At 35.6% G+C, this 16259-nt stretch overlaps 2 protein-coding genes across 9 annotated transcripts; one reads left to right on the top strand and one right to left on the bottom strand.

The window, feature by feature from the left end:
* The first annotated feature begins 2164 nt into the window (after nt 1–2164).
* LOC118054419 (protein MEI2-like 4) lies at nt 2165–10206 on the top strand. 5 transcript variants are annotated; one of them, XM_035066000.2, is made up of 15 exons: nt 2165–2597; nt 3284–3479; nt 3664–3709; nt 4662–4982; nt 5155–5585; nt 5699–5857; nt 6032–6148; nt 6233–6381; nt 6775–6872; nt 6946–7338; nt 7730–8378; nt 8638–8722; nt 8851–8919; nt 9158–9337; nt 9597–10206. In XM_035066000.2, exons 2-15 carry the CDS (start codon nt 3402–3404, stop codon nt 9753–9755), a joined length of 2934 nt encoding a protein of 977 aa, XP_034921891.1. In that variant the 5' UTR covers nt 2165–2597; nt 3284–3401; the 3' UTR covers nt 9756–10206. The 5 variants fall into 5 exon arrangements, with proteins under 5 accessions (XP_034921891.1, XP_034921888.1, XP_034921889.1 ...); XM_035065997.2 differs by having other exon boundaries at nt 3664–3730; XM_035065998.2 differs by having other exon boundaries at nt 2165–2636; nt 3664–3730.
* A 1276-nt stretch (nt 10207–11482) lies between these two features.
* LOC118054418 (OVARIAN TUMOR DOMAIN-containing deubiquitinating enzyme 1) lies at nt 11483–15081 on the bottom strand. Of its 4 annotated transcripts, none has more exons than XM_073407969.1 (10): nt 14942–15081; nt 14326–14477; nt 14140–14205; nt 13962–14045; nt 13735–13857; nt 12951–13003; nt 12686–12735; nt 12512–12612; nt 11882–12167; nt 11483–11776 (listed from the first exon to the last, which is right to left on the bottom strand). In XM_073407969.1, exons 2-9 carry the CDS (start codon nt 14461–14463, stop codon nt 11901–11903), a joined length of 882 nt encoding a protein of 293 aa, XP_073264070.1. In that variant the 5' UTR covers nt 14464–14477; nt 14942–15081; the 3' UTR covers nt 11483–11776; nt 11882–11900. The 4 variants fall into 4 exon arrangements, with proteins under 4 accessions (XP_073264070.1, XP_073264071.1, XP_034921882.1 ...); XM_073407970.1 differs by lacking the exon at nt 14942–15081 and adding an exon at nt 14576–14847 and having other exon boundaries at nt 14326–14473; XM_035065991.2 differs by lacking the exon at nt 14942–15081 and adding an exon at nt 14576–14840.
* Nucleotides 15082–16259: the final 1178 nt, after the last annotated feature.

Below are 16259 nucleotides of genomic sequence, written 5' to 3'. Positions count from 1 at the left end.
CCAATCGATTTTGTCTAATATTCGTTACCCAAAAAGAGAAAAGATATTCTAAAAAAATAAATTGATTTTGCACACGTGCCAACTAATTTTCACAAATCTTTTTTTTTTTTTGAACATTTAACTTTGCGAATGTTCTGTACCGTAATACAGATTTTTTTTTTTAATTTAAAATTATAAATATTAATTTGATATTTTAAAATAAAAATCATTTTAAAAAGTACTTCCACGGCAAGAAAAACACTCACGATCATTTCTTAAGGACACGCTCTCCGGTTATCCAGCCACGTTACATCAACCATGATTGTTCAAAAAATTCAGGGGAAGTAAAGTTCCCCAACTCTTACTGTACCGTCACATTCCCATCCACTCACCACTCCACGCGTGGCAAATACAATCTTGAGACTCTTCTTTCTCCGCCACAAATTTCCCACGCTAATCATCACCGCTTCACAGGATAATTTCTCAATAATAAAAATATTTAAGTATTCTCCATTTATCTGAGAATTTAAACACCTCACGAATCTCAAGGCCCACTAAATTAAGGAGGAGTTTCCAAAACTGTACCAATCCTGTGACCTCAACCATCACACCACCACCAGTATTTTACCCATACCCTGGTAAAGTTTTTTTACCGCAGTATTTGTCCTCGTTATGCATCTTCAAACGAAGGCTCCGTTTGTTTGCAGGAAAGTAGTTTCTTTTTGAAAAGTGAATTCCGGGGAAAGTAAATTCCTGGAAAGTGAATTCCGGGAAAGTATTTTCCGATGTTTGGTAGTGTTATGGAAAATGAACTGGAAAATATTTTCCAGTGTTTGGTTGTGTTATAGAAAATGAACTGGAAAATAATTTATTAATGAATTAAATTTTTTTTCAAGTTTATCTAATATATATAAAATATTTAATATAAAATATTTAATCACTTACAATTGTCATAACCCAATTTTTGACCTTTTTATTTTTATTATTTAAAAAAAAAAAATGATGAAAAATAAAAATAAAATAAATGAAGGATTAATTAAAATTTGGGTTAAGGGCATGATTGAAAGTTTAAAGATTTAATTAAACTCTTGACTAGTTTAATTAATTAAATTAAGGGTTTAACTTGAGAATTGATTTAATTAAAATTTAGATTATTTTAATGAATGAAATCAAGAGTTTAATTGAAAAATTAATGAGTTTGAGGAATTAATTAAACTTTGATTTAATCAAAAACCCAAAGCAAATTATAATTCACTTGCTACAGTGCAAGCGAATTATAATTCACTTGCTACAGTGGCAAGTGAATTATATCGCTTGCCACTGTAGCAAGTGAAGGCGCACGCCGAAAGGAAAGTGTTTTCCTTTTCTAACAGAAGGAAAACACTTTCCTTCAAGCACGTTATTAATTCTAGGTGGATGGAATTCAGTTTCCTTTCATTATTTTCCTTTATCGCCGCCAAACATAGGAAAAGCAGGAAAGTGAATTCCAGGAATTCACTTTCCTGCAATCAAACATGGCCGAAATATAGACAACAGAGTCAATAACACTATTTTTTTTTTTTTTTGTTGGAGTATATGCTATCACCTTGCTGCCAATATTTGAAACTTTTTTAAATCCGGGTTGTTTCTATGTTTATACTGGAGTTTTAATAAAACACACACAAATATTTAAATTGATTTAATATATTAATATTAAAAATAAATTTTTAAAAAATAAAAATTATTTTAATATATTTTCAAGTAAAATATACTTTAAAAAATAAGTATTACCACACTTTCAAACACCATTTTATTCTAACTTATTTGAAAATTACAAATCACTAATTATAAATTTATTTTGTTTATGTTTTGAAATAGAAAAAAAATAAAACTAGTGAATATATATATATTTATAATTTTTATTTTAAAAATACAGAAAATTATTCTAAAATTGTTATAAAATAAAATTTATTTTGTCACATTTTCTTTGAGTAATTAAACACACACATATTTTTTATATTTAAAGTGATAACCGTTACGAAGGCTCAATCACTGCAGACCATGTCCATTCTCGTCATTTCATAATTCAAATTTAAAATTAACAGGCTTTAGAGAAAATGCCAGCGTGGCATTTCAAGTCTATTTAGTAATAATCTATTTAATCTAATTCTATGCATAGCAAAGACAGAACGAAGACCTCTCTCTTTCTTTTACTAACAACGGATTATTGGACTTTCATGCTTAACGGCGTTAGAATCAAGTCTTAACGGTCTCCCAGCCTCATCTCTCTCTCATGGTCTCGTGTTTGTAGGAAACTGGTCTAGTTTTTGCAACCACCGTCTTTTTTTTTTTTTTCCTTCATTTTTATCTCATTTTTTTCCCAGTGAAGGGAAAAAACAACCACGCCCATTCTCTCTCTTTCTGGCGAGAGGTCTCAATCTCGCCGGAAATTCTGTTTCTCACCGCCGGAGAATCTGATTCTTAGCTGAAGAGAGAGGAACTTTGTAATTAAAAAAATTGAAGAAATAAAATATAGGGGAGGTTAACGTGCAATGCAGGGAAATTAAAAGAGAATCAAGGAAGGAAGGCAGTGTTTGGTGGGAGGATCTTACACGGCAAAGATGCTATGCTACTAATAAGTTGATACCTTCTTCCTTCAATTTCCCTTTCCTTTAGCCGTAATTTATTCGATCTCTCTCGTTTGAATTCTCTCTGTTTAAATTCTTCTCTTTTCTTCATTTCTCCGCTATATATTTCTCCCCCCCCCCTCTCTCTCCGTGAATTGGAGTCTGTTTCTGTTCTTTAATAATCGAGGTCCGGTTGCTGGTTACATTTGTTTCGCTCCAAGGTGTGCTTTTGTAATTTTGATTATCTGATCGGTTATTTTTCTGGAGTCCAAAAATGTTTTAGGTAACTCGATTCTGTTAAATTTAAACTGTTTTGGATCTTTTTGAAAATTGCACCTGCAAAATTTGCAATGGATTAACAATTCCGTGTTTAATTTTTATTAATGTTTTAACTTCATTTAATTTATTTTTCTATGTTTGGTTGGTGTGAATCATGAGAGGTTATTATTATTATTATTATTATTATTATTATTATTATTATTATTATCAAATGAAGGAATAATTAATTTTGTTTTTGTTGTTTTGACTTGCTATAATTGCTTACTTTCCAATTAAGAGCTTAAGCTGAAACAACTTGCAGATTTTGGTATAAATGAAATTAATTACTTGTAATCCTATCATTTATACTGTGCTTTTATCAAGCTGCCTAGTTTTGCCTTACTTTGCTATCCATAACTGTCTAAATTTTTGCCTTGCAGAGTTTCCGTAGACGCATCTGAGATATTTTTTACACAAGTGTTAATGCAACAGCGGAGATCGAGTTTTTTCTCTGGGTGGGGGGGTTTTATATAGTCTTGTTTTAGGCATAAAATCATAATGCCATCTGAAATAATGGACTTACAGGGTTTGTCCTCATCATCATTTTTCTCTGAAGATGCTTCCTTTCCCAGTGAGGTACAACTGGTGGTGCTTTTTTGTATTTCATCCTTTAGTTTAATCATTTCCGATTTTGTTTGATGATTAGATTGCATGTTTATAAGGGTTTATTTATTGGTGTAGATTGTAGTGCTTAATTGATTTTTTCACGTGGTTTTTGTTTGAATTGTTATTGATTGATTTTGTTTTCTCTGCGTGGCAGAGGCAGGTGGGGTTTTGGAAGTCAGACACAATGCCTGATCAACGTGGTCAGTATATTCGAGATACACGTAGGTTTTACGGTTTTGATTCATCAGATGGACTGCCATTACATGGATCTATTTTTTTGTTACCTTTAGATCTTTTTGATTGAGAACTTGCAATTGTTTGCATGGCAGCTAACCAGTATGTTGGTGAATTCCTAGGACATAACACAAGTGTTTTCTTATAGTCAGCCACTTTATAACTCTTTATCTTTCTTCCCAAACTGGGATCTGATTGTTTCTAGATTCTCATCTTTTTGTTGATTCATGATTTTGTTGTGTGGTTTAGAACGTTGGATATTTCTTTCAATTCTGTATCCCAGATCCCTAATAAGTCACGTGTACATTAAATAATTTATTAAATATCTTGAATTGGCAAATGAAGAATTAGCTCCATGGGATGATGTAAGCTGCAATTGATGACGTATATAGGGTGATGTAAACTGCTATTGATGACATCTATAGGATGACGTATTCTGTTGTTATTGAGAATATAATGGTTTAATTTTGTGAATATGGTTTATTGACCTGCCATAGTTTCTACCATGTTAAAGATATTATTAATTAACGAATATCTAATCTTGATCCGTCAATCAATCATGTGCCTCTAATAATCTTGTAGAAAGAAGGAACCATAAATCGGATACTTATACGGCTCCTTTCACTTGGATTTTCTGCTGTCCTCGAAAGTGTTTTTTAATAGAAGCATAATGTAGTCTGTGTGCTCAGTTTTGATTGGTATAGGTGGGGCTGGTTCCATATTGAAATTTAATCAGAATTTTAGAATTTACTCTACCATGGAATTAATATTGTTGTCTCTAAATTCTGTAGCAAACTAGTCTTTTTAGTGCATGATCAGTTTGTGAAATTATGTCATTGCTAGGTGAGTATAGCTCTTCTGTTATGGTAAGCGAGTTTTCTTATGGAATAGAAACTGATATTATTTGTTGAAGAGCAGTTGGGAAATCATATGTCTTGTCACCCAGTGAGAAACTTGTAGCTGTGGAGTCAGTTAAATCGCTTGAACGTCCTCAGCCTTCCCTAATGCATGACCAGAAAATGAATCATAGCTTAGATAAGCATGCAGTGGGAGCAGAGAGAGCATTAAGTCGGTCCTTCACTTTGTTGAGACCCGTGGACAATGATACTGGTACAGGGACCAGTTTGAATGTACAGCCAGCATCTTATTTTGCAGAAGTTGGCAAAGTGAATGCGATGGCAACTCAGCAGGAGAATAGTCTCTTCTCAAGCTCGTTATCAGAATTATTTAGTAGGAAGTGTAAGTTTTTTTCTCAGTTGGCTTGTTTTTGCACACCTTGTCCGCAAACTTCCATGTAAATTTAAACTGTGTGTCACATGCCAGCCTTTCCCGTATCCAGATTTGGTTTCTAGGATGTAGTTTCCTTTTGGGATACCACATTCTGATCTACAGTTTCATGCTCTTGATGCAGTGAGATTATCTTCAACCAATTCTCTATATGGCCATTCCGTTGATACCATTGCCTCTCACTTTGAGGAAGAGGAACCTTTTCAGTCTCTTGAAGAAATTGAGGCCCAAACCATTGGAAACCTTCTTCCCAATGACGATGACTTGTTTAGTGGGGTGACTGATAGAGTAGAAAATATCAACCATCCCAGTGGTGGAGATGATATGGAGGATTTGGACTTTTTCAGCAGTGTTGGAGGGATGGATTTGGGGGATGATGGTTCTGTGGCCCAGATTGACTCTGAATTTCATGGAGGAGCTTCTAATGGTCAGCTGGGGGCATGCAATCTTTCAGTGGCAGGAGAACACCCTTATGGTGAACACCCTTCTAGAACGCTATTTGTGAGAAATATAAATAGCAATGTTGAAGAGTCTGAGTTAAGGGCTGTATTTGAGGTATGTGTTTGACATGGTGTTTTAATTTGTCTTCCACCCATGTTATTAACTTGAGCTATTTGCCTTCAAAGAATGTTTCACTGATTTTTATTATTTTTATATTGAATGAGCAGCAATATGGTGATATTCGTACACTTTATACGGCTTGCAAGCATCGAGGTTTTGTTATGATATCCTATTATGATATTAGAGCAGCTGAAAATGCGATGAAAGCACTACAGAATAGGCCTTTGAGACGTAGGAAACTTGACATTCATTACTCAATTCCAAAGGTGGATTTTGCTGCCTTTCCTGGTTGTATGGTTGTGCATAGTCCATCATCACTTTACTTTATCAGAATGGCAGTCCCTTTGTTAGGATTTGTATTCTCTTGAATACTTTTGACATTTATTTACATGCACGAATCTTGTTACATGACCTGTTTCCTTTCTAATTACTTTTGTCAGGACAACCCTTCAGAGAAAGATTTTAACCAGGGCACTCTTGCTGTGTTCAACCTCGATTCTTCTGTTTCAAACGACGATCTCCGTCAGATATTTGGCGTCTATGGAGAGATCAAGGAGGTGAGCTTGGTTGCTGATTTTCATAAATTGTTGTTGAGAAACTCTACAACCAAGGCATGAACCCACATTGCTCTTGCATTGCAGATTCGTGAAACCCCACACAGAAATCATCACAAATTTGTTGAATTTTATGATGTGAGAGCTGCAGAGGCTGCTCTTCATGCATTGAACAAGAGTGATATTTCTGGGAAGCGGATTAAGCTTGAGGCAAGCTGTCCAGGGGGTTTGAGACGGTGGGTATTGTCCAACCATACTAACTCTCCAATTATTTTTCCCCACTTACTTTCTTTCTACTTTTGCTTTTGTTTATTTTGATTACCTATCCAATATAAGTGGGTGAGTACCAGAAATATTTCCTCTGTTTCCATGTTTGGGTGGGATAAAATAGGCCAAAAACATTAGTTTTAAGCAGACAGAACCAATGGGTTTCCCAGTTCGCATTTACATTTTAATATCTATACTTGCTTGGCAAGATTGAAATGCAAGACCCACTCCATCCTCACCGTTTATTACCTTTTGTTGCCAATATTCAACTAGTAGCTGGTTCATCATTTCTGCTGAATGGACCTAGAATTTTCTTAGGATCTGTTGCTAAAGTCTAGGTTTATTTTGGTTTTTGGCTGCAGTTTATTGCACCAGATTCCTCATGAGTTGGAACAAGATGAATTTGGGCCTTTCGTGCAGCAGAGCAGCCCTCCCAATAACTCAACTACTGGATTCTCTGGTAAGATTGTTGGAAATGAGATATCCTACTCACTAAATAAATATTCATGTCTCTCATGAAGCATTGTTAACAGGAACAATTATATCCACTGGCATGGATAATGGGCCAATTTTGGGAGCACCCTCTGCAACACAAGCCCTGTTTTTGGAATCTGCATTGCATCATGGAATCTCTTCCAGCGTTCCTAACAGCATGTCCTCACTTTCAAGAGTTGAATCAGCTGGCAATCAAACTGGTTTTGCTGAGCTCAGTCACTCACCGGGTCATTTGAAATTTGATATCCAGAGCACTTTAAATTTTCATCCTCATTCGCTTCCCGAGTATGATGGTCTAAATAGTGGTGTTCACTGCAACTCTCCTGGAGCAATGGCTGCAAACATCAATCCAAGGCCACTTGAAAGAATTGATACCCGGCATTTAGCCAGAATTAGCCCAAATGGAAACCCAATTGAATTCAGTGAAGGAGGTAATTGCAAGGGATACTTTGCTGAAGTTGTCTTATCATTTGTTTTTATCTGTTTTCTGACTCATATAGCTGGCAAAGCCCAGTGGTGCTACTAACAATACTGAAAGTTTTCAGTTGGTTTGACTCACAAAAACTAAAATTTCAAACTTCCCTATCTTGTCCATGGAACTCCAGGAATTTCTAGATCAAGGTTTATACTTTATAGGTTTCATTGTGTCCATTTGATTCATTCATTTGCTTTTCACATGCAGATAATTAAAATTGAGATGTTAGAAAGATATACATGTTAAACGATTGAGTTTCTGGCCCAGAAATATACTGGTGATTATTTGTTGCAATTTTGAATTCTCACAAAGATTCATTTTGTCTGGCCTTTGCTCCATTTTATCAGTTTTTGGATCTGCCCGAAATGGAAGCTGCTCTCGACCTGGACATCACTATACATGGGGTAACTCCTATCATCACCAGCCCCCAGGCATGATTTGGCCAAACTCCCCATCATTTGTCAATGGAATTTCTGTAGCTCATCCTGGACCACGGCTGCATGGACCTCCTAGAGCACCACCTCCTATGCTGAATCCTGTTTTACCCATCAATAACCAACATGTGGGATCTGTGCCAGCTGTCAATCCTTCTCTCTGGGATCGACAACACGCATATGCAGGGGAATCTCCTGATGCTTCTGGTTTCCATCCCTGTTCTCTTGGGAGCATGAGGATTTCCAATAATTCGTTGCACTCCATGGAATTTCTCTCCCCTAAGATGTTTCCTCATGTGGGGGGAAACTGCTTGGAACTTCCAATGCCCCCTCAAAATGTTGGGTTCCAATCACAACAGCAGAGGTCCATGGTGTTTCCTGGCAGAGGCCAAATGATTCCCATGATTAATACATTTGATGCTCCTGGTGAACGTGCTAGAAGCCGTAGAAATGAAGGCAGCATTAGTCAGGCAGACAAGAAACAATATGAGCTTGACATTGATCGCATATTGCAAGGGGAAGACAACCGAACAACACTTATGATAAAGAATATTCCTAACAAGTATGTGGTACCTAACTTCAATACGTGATTATATTCTGCTTGTTGGCTACTATTTATTTATTGCTGGAACTTTGTTTTCGGAACAGTAACTTGTATTCCATGAAAGTGTGAAGTCAGGCATGCTCAATGATTTCTACTTGGAACAAACTTCAAAAAACAAGAAAGACTTGCACTGTTACTAGTTTTCAATTAAAATGTTGCCAATAATTCTTTTTTGTCTGTTATTTTTTTAACACTGACAATGTGGTGTTGGTGGCAGGTATACTTCAAAAATGCTTCTGGCTGCAATCGATGAACGCCACAAAGGAACTTACAATTTTCTTTACCTACCAATTGATTTTAAGGCAAGTGCATTTTTATCTAAGAGAGTTTGCCCTTTAATTTCAAGGTTAAAGATGAATTGTGGGAAAACCATAGTATTCTAATAAACTTTCATTCAATATGCAATGCCTGACATTAACAACTCTTGCAGAACAAATGCAATGTTGGGTATGCGTTTATCAACATGATTGATCCCAGACAAATAATTCCATTCTATCAGGTTTGTGATGTGTAAGCTGTAATGTTGTAACAGATTGGATAAATTACTTTGACCACCCTTGTTATTCTGACCACTCCAATTACCCTAAATGTTACGGTGAAGTGGTCATCTTGCAACAAGATCATGAAGTAGGGGTGGGTAGTGTAGTTATAGAAATAAGAAGGGTGGCCAATTGCAAATTTATCCCTAAAGGTTACATGCAAAGACTAAAACTAAAAGGAAATTAAAATTATGGCAGGCATTTAATGGAAAGAAATGGGAGAAATTCAATAGTGAAAAAGTAGCATCGCTTGCATATGCCCGCATACAAGGAAAAGCAGCTCTCATTGCACATTTCCAGAATTCAAGCTTGATGAACGAGGATAAGCGATGCAGACCCATTCTCTTCAATACCGATGGACCCAATGCAGGTGACCAGGTATGCAAATCACAGCAAGTCAGGCAATTTGGATTTTAGTTGTGTTTCATTGTTGACTCGAACATAAAACAGAATGTAGAAATCTTGCTAAATGTGGTTGGAATTTTGTGCTTCTGAAATTTTTTCATTTATTGTGATGCCCAGAAAATGGCCCTCAGTCTTGTAGAGCAACCAAATCCCCCTTATTTAATGGTACTATGGTAGAGTCGTAGAGAAAAGAATGAAAGTAATTTCATGCTGACCCTGTCTTTATTGGCAGGTGCCCTTTCCAATGGGGGTTAATGTAAGAACGAGACCTGGGAAACCCCGAACCATCACCCATGAGGAGAACCAGCAAGGAAGCCCATCAAATCTGGCAGGTGGGGAGGATTCTTCAAATGGGGACGCTTCCTCAGGTTCTGGAAAGGAGTCTGATTAAGCAAGCCACTTGTTTTTGTGGGCTCTAACCTCGTAGGACTGAGTAATTTAAGATCGGCGCCACCCCAAGTCTTTACGGAGTTGTGGTGGCTGATTAAAAAGAGACTCTTTTCATCTTTTAAGAAGCTTCTTAAAAATTATAGAGGACTTAGCCAGACCTAAAGTGAATTCCCAATTTTATTCAGATTTTCATAGAATTCTGAAATGGTTAGACAAAGAAGCATCAGGCGGGGCTTCGAAATTTTGGATGTTGTTGAGAGTAATCTACACACACACACACAACATAGTATGTATAGGAGTTTCTGAGAAAATAAGGGATCTTTTTGCCGAGGTTCCGGAGGCTTCTGTATTTCCCGGGGTTTTGTTTGCTTTTGAATGTTGGGGCTTGTATCCCATATGTAATTTCTCGCTGAAATATACCGAAGTCCCCTAGGGACCTTTGTTTTTAAAAATTTTGAAGCGGTGAACCCGTGTGTGCCATTCTTGCTTAATGATAGTGCCCATAGCTTTTTATGTCTGTTCCTTTTCTGGAACTACGCAAGTTTATGGGCTGTTTATTGGAACGTGATGTTGCGTCCTAGTTTATGTCTATGATTGATTCAGTGAAGGAATTCTTTCCGTTCAGCAAGCACATAGAGGGATAGACTAGGTGGTAGTTGACCGGCCTATGCTTGCACCGCCGCCTTCGTTGGGGGCTACCGTTCTCGGAATAAGGTGTGTTAATTTCTTGTGCTATTTGCTTGGAGTCCTTATTGGCTGGTTGAGTTATCTTCACCTCCAACATGTTGTGAAATGCCATACCCCATTCTGTTTCACCATTACAGGTTGACCGCGTTGAGAAACTTTCACTCAAAAATACTTTTCCCTTTCCTTTTTTGTTTTTTCTTTTTAAACGAGGACTGAAAAACATGAAGGGATAGGTAACATCCCAAACACTTAAGAGTATGGCAGAATAAAATATGTTCGACAATTGATTTACCACTGTGATTGAAGGAGTAACCAAAAAAAGAGAGAAGATAATAGTAAATCATTACAAGAAATAAAAATAGTATAACAGTAAAAAAGGATGTCGATAATTTACTTGGCAGAACATGGTTAAATTTTCAAAATTAAATTAAAAGACCTTGCATTGTTTGTTGTAACCTAGAAATGTAGAAATAGATCCTTAAAAATAAAGTACTTTAGCGGCATGGAGTGTTTTGTAAGATTATTGTTGGCTTAAGGGGATGCCGGAGCATGTTCAAACTCCGACCTCCATCCACCAGAGTACGATTGCAAATTAACCAAATCAATTTTTATTTTTGATGGGCTCTCATATTCATAACGAGTTGAAAGCATAAAACTCACATCGTTTAAAATTTATTATGCTTGGATTCGAGCTCAAACCAAGTCCTCGACAAGCGGAGGACTCGAGCGAGTCAGGTCATTTGCAGCCCTCCACCATAGGGGGCGGTTTTAGTAGGCTGCAATTAGCTTCAGATTTAGCTGAATTATTAAAGATTGATAGATTATAACCCTCGGTAAGGCCTCAAATTTCACAGAATCAAAAAGTGAGCACTTTACACCTATATGACATGCTCCAAAATGGACCAAAGCGGCGAAAGACCATTCCTACCTATGCATTTACTTGAGCCTCCATTATGGCAACTCAGATTTGCTCATGTTTGATGCCTTTGAAAAAGTGGGGCAGGAAACGAGCGATAGCATGCATGAAACAGAATGAAAAGATTTTCCAGAATCACCAGTGTTTCTTTTCCCTTCTAAGCAAATAAAATTTCACAAAGATGATTAAACACAGGTGAGGACATGCTCAATCCTGAATTGTAACAGATGACTGCCCGCAACTTTCAGGCAGCCTTGCATTTAGGTCTCCACTCAGAAAATTCAGAAGCATTTGAACATTTATCACAAGGTACAGCACAAATACAGATGAGGATAAGTACTTTGCCTTGCAACCTTGTGTTTCTTGTCACCATTCAAATTTACCCTGTCAGCATCCATCACCTGGACATCATTAATGGCCTGCAATATACACAAGCTAGACTCAATAACATAAAAATGTCCACCCACCCACCCACCCACCCATACCCAGGCACCATGACAACCAAAAAGATGAGAGCAGCTCACCATAATGGCAAAAAAGGTATCACTTTGGGTAGAGAATGTCATAGTGACCTGGACGATAAAGCAAGGTAATGAAGGGATTGATGCTCTCAGAACCAGCACCAGTAGCACTTGGGAGATTGCGAGGTGCAGGAACGAAATCATGATGATTTACACTGACACCACCTGCATCACAAGAGCTGCGGTCGAGGTATACAACACGAATTGGTACACCCAATGCATCAGATAGTGCAGTAATGTGCACATGGTCACTTTCTTCACCCATAGGTTCCACTGATGACTTGCAAAACTTAGGCAAAACAGATAAATCAATTGGAAACTCCAATATTTTATGCATTCATTATCAGATTTCTGAAATATATGATACTGAATTTCTTATCATAATAAACTTGTCACCAAGAAAAGCCATCAAAATAGTAATTAAAAAAAATTATGGCTTGAAATGTAAAACTTTGAAAAAGTTAACACAGAGGGCCAAGTAAGGAGAGAGTGGACTTGATGTAAAGGACATTGGTTTAAGTTATGCTAGTGAAAGCTAACAATTCATCCTTGTTTTTTAGAAAATGTACAAAACTAACAAAGCATGGAAAATGTTTGAAAGTAATACCAGAAACTATAGTACATTGAACAGACCTGCTCAACTGTAGTGTTTGTCAATCCAAATACAAAGGGTTCAAAAAACTCTGAGCGTCGTCTTATTTCTCCAGAGGTCACAAATCTGAAAAACATGACAACTAACCAACCAAATTTGTTAGGAGAGGGAGCCAAAACATCAATCCATACCCATCACTTTATCAAGTAACTCACCATAGTCTGATACAGACTGATCACGACTCCTATTTAGAAGCTCTTCATGACTGCAAAAGAAAACAGAATTAATATTTAGAAACTCGAAAGGTCAATTGACTAGCATTAATAACAGAACCTAATATTTTGGCCTTAAGTAGCACTACATCAACTCATGTTTGTAAATAAAAATGCAGGATTTGGGGAGTAATTAAGAGAGGTTAAAATCCCAAAGTAGTATTTCCTAAGCTGCTAATGTGCATAGTATAGCAGGGAAAAGGGGCACCTTATTGAAGTTTCATTTCCTTGAAGAACATCATCCAGCTGCTCAAGAAATAACTGCAATTTTTTGACAACGAAACCAGAGTTGCAGATCATTTGCATAAAAGCCTTGAAGGAAGGTATGATTTTGTTGGAAGCTTTTATGAAGAAAGCTTGATACAACTTAAAATACTTTTGCTTGAAAATTCAAAGAAAAATTAATCTTCTCACCTCAAGATTAAAGCAAGACATGAAACAAGATGGTGACCTTTTAGAGGCATCAGCTTTTCAATGAAACATTAAAACTTGCAATAACTCAACTGAATTCATCCATGTCTCACGCATAGAATAAATATTATACTGGTCAATCTTTGTTTTTCATCCTGTTTATGTGACCAAGCTATTCAAGCAGTTCTAAACATCGATGTCTACATTTCCTAATAATCCACCTCATATGAGGTAGAAATAAAAATCAAGCGAGCATATTCAAGTAAAATGCACAGAACACAGCTCCATCATATCTCAAGGTGGTCAACAGTGAAAATATTACTCCAAGTCATCAAATCAATTGAACTTACAAGAATGGAGTTCAAATGTCCACATCATATTCTAAAACTCAGTTTGCTGCAAATTTGTTTGTACATTTGCATTAATATTGACTTTGGTTCACTCTAGGAACTAATTCGTAAGCAATGTCTTTGTTGCATAACTGGCACACAGTGAAACATTTTAAGATGTCAAAAAATGCTCAAAAAAAGGATAATGCATACATCCTGCATAAAGTAAGAGAGTGCAAATGATAAATTTACCGCAAAAAAATCCTCAAACGTGAAGTCCACATAACCCAAACTCTGCAGTGTTTTCCTACATTCTTCAACATTTGCTTTGATACGATCAACTTCCGCACGGTCTTGTTTCTCCAAAATATGCTCCTGTCTCAAGAAAACCACGGCTCATTTAAGAGGGTAAATTACAAATATGGTGCTCCATCCAACAAAAGGAACAAGGATAGAAACCAAAAAATACAATGACATACCAGGTATGAAAACATAAAGCTGCGAAAGAAGCAATTCCCATCTCCACGTGTTCGCCTAATTGCAACATACTTGTCACCAAGTACCTACACAAGCAGCAGCAATCAATCAATCATTAAATTCAAGAAAACCATGAAGAACAAACAAGAAAACGCAAGGATGATGATAACAAGAAACCACCTTTATTTTCTGAAGTAAAATAGGACTGCCTGATTGATATTCAGCAGCCAATGCAGACAAGGGCTCCTGTAGTAGTTAAAGTAAAATTCAATCACCCAAAATATCCTTCAATTGAAAAACAAACAAGCTGAACTAATAATACAGGAATTGAAAACAAAAAAACAAAAGAAGAAGAAGAAGAATTGCCTTGTCGCCAACAAATGGAACACTAGATTGCTGCTGCGTAACATCATCATCTCCTCCTCCAAAATTTGCCCAATCTTCGATTTCACAAGTCACTTCTGTTTCTCCATCTGCTGCTAACTGTCCTTCCTGATTCTGCATCTTCTTCTTTCTTTCTTTATAACAAAAACAAAACAAAGCAAGTTGATTTTGCAAAAGATGAAAGTGCAGATAGCAATGTTGACGATAAACACACACAAACACACATATATACCTGAAAATCAAGATTCTGGTCAATAGAAGGGCACAACTTGAAACCCTAACTATAATTAATTCTTTCTCCTAAAAATTGGATTTTATTTTGCTTCGGTGATCTACTTTGAAAGCAAGAAACCGATTTCTCTCTCTCTCGATATCAGTACCTGATTTTTATTATCGCTCTCTACTTAGATTTTATATTAAGAGGCAAATTCGCTTTTTTATTTTTATTTTTTTTGTTAGCAGCAGGGAACCGGCGATTAAATTGGGCATGGATGGCGTCTTTACGTGGGGCTGCTTCCCCCTGCCTCCGTCCAAATTATCATGTGAATAAAACAAAACAATAATAAAGAAAAAAAAGTCCACCGCAGTTAATTGTTACCGATATTGAACCGAAGTTTCCTTGCTCATTGAAAAGGCCTTCGTTACTATGAGAGGAGAGTCATCATCATATTGGCTTGGCGGCCGAAGTTTCCTTGCTCATTGAAAAGGCCTTCGTTACTATGAGAGGAGAGTCGTCATCATATTGGCTTGGCGATGGGAGGAGCTTGTCTCGAGTTTTCATGTACATGTCTGTTATTTTTACAATACTACATATTTATTGAATTTACAAGTGTTAAAAAATAGGCAACATAGAAATTTAGTGAAAAAAAATATTTTTATAAAAATAAATAAATCATCTTTCCTGGGATTAACGTCTCTCTCTCTCTAGGCTGTGTTTGTTTACTTGGTGTTTTTATGTTTGCGGTGCAAAAAACACATTAAGATATTTGGTAATATACTAAATTATGTTTTTTTTATGAGGCCACTAAAAAATTGAGTTTGAAATGTAATTTTTGAAAAGTATTTTTTACATACTTTTATAATTAAGTTTCGTAAAACTCTGTTTGTTTTTGCATTTTAAAAGTGCTTTTGAAAAAATTTAATTTTTTTACTTCAAATTAATATATTTTTTTGTGTTTTTATATCATTTTTATATGTTGATATCAAAACTAATTTTTTTTTAAAAAAAAATTACTTTAATGCATTTCCAAGTAAAAAACACTTTGAAAAATAACCACAACCACAACTATATAATTACTAAATATTTTATACATGTATTTTATTGTATATAAACCTCAATCATAATTTTTACCAAATATATATTTAAATTTAACTAACTACGTCCAATCATATTTTTTATAATTTATTTTTTTTCAAATGATAACCACAAAAACTATCTTAAAAACAATCGTATCCTTTGAATATCTATTTCAATTACGATTTTAATGTCTCTCTAATAGCAACAAAAAAAGTTCGAAAAATGTTTATAGTATTTTTTTCCTTTGAATCTTAATTAATTAGCAATATATGCATAGAATTAAGAGGGTATCGCCGATTCGCCATTACTAAACCAGAAAAGGTTTCTGGAAAAGGTTTGAAAATGTTTTATCCCGAAAAAATATATTACATGAAGAAATATTGGAATGGGATATTTTGATGCCTGAAAGTTAACATGTTATTTTAAAAAAAAAGAAAAATCATTTTACCCCGTTATAGTAGCTGAATAGTTTTATTTGTATACAACTCTATAAATATTTTGATAAATATTCTACATATTAATTTATATTCATAATTTTAGATATTAATTAATATATTTATATTAAAAAAATCTTTATAAAAATAACTTTATCTCTCAAGACTTCAAATTTATCATAGCT

Source organism: Populus alba, chromosome 3, assembly GCF_005239225.2.
Source record: "Populus alba chromosome 3, ASM523922v2, whole genome shotgun sequence".
NCBI classification, from domain to species: domain Eukaryota; kingdom Viridiplantae; phylum Streptophyta; class Magnoliopsida; order Malpighiales; family Salicaceae; genus Populus; species Populus alba.
Note: the sequence above shows the minus strand (reverse complement) of the source record. Positions and strands in the feature narration are given on the sequence as shown.

Excerpts from the sequence above, each read along its gene's own strand:
- LOC118054419 (XM_035065997.2), top strand. The coding sequence starts at position 3,402 with ATGCCATCTGAAATAATGGACTTACAGGGTTTGTCCTCATCATCATTT. Across the intron at positions 6,149-6,232 it reads TCTATGGAGAGATCAAGGAG|ATTCGTGAAACCCCACACAG; the intron begins GTGAGCTTGGTT and ends CTTGCATTGCAG. Across the intron at positions 8,920-9,157 it reads AAATAATTCCATTCTATCAG|GCATTTAATGGAAAGAAATG; the intron begins GTTTGTGATGTG and ends AAATTATGGCAG.
- LOC118054418 (XM_073407969.1), bottom strand. The coding sequence starts at position 14,463 with ATGCAGAATCAGGAAGGACAGTTAGCAGCAGATGGAGAAACAGAAGTG. Across the intron at positions 14,206-14,325 it reads TTCCATTTGTTGGCGACAAG|GAGCCCTTGTCTGCATTGGC; the intron begins GCAATTCTTCTT and ends TAACTACTACAG. Across the intron at positions 14,046-14,139 it reads TTTTACTTCAGAAAATAAAG|GTACTTGGTGACAAGTATGT; the intron begins GTGGTTTCTTGT and ends CTGCTTGTGTAG.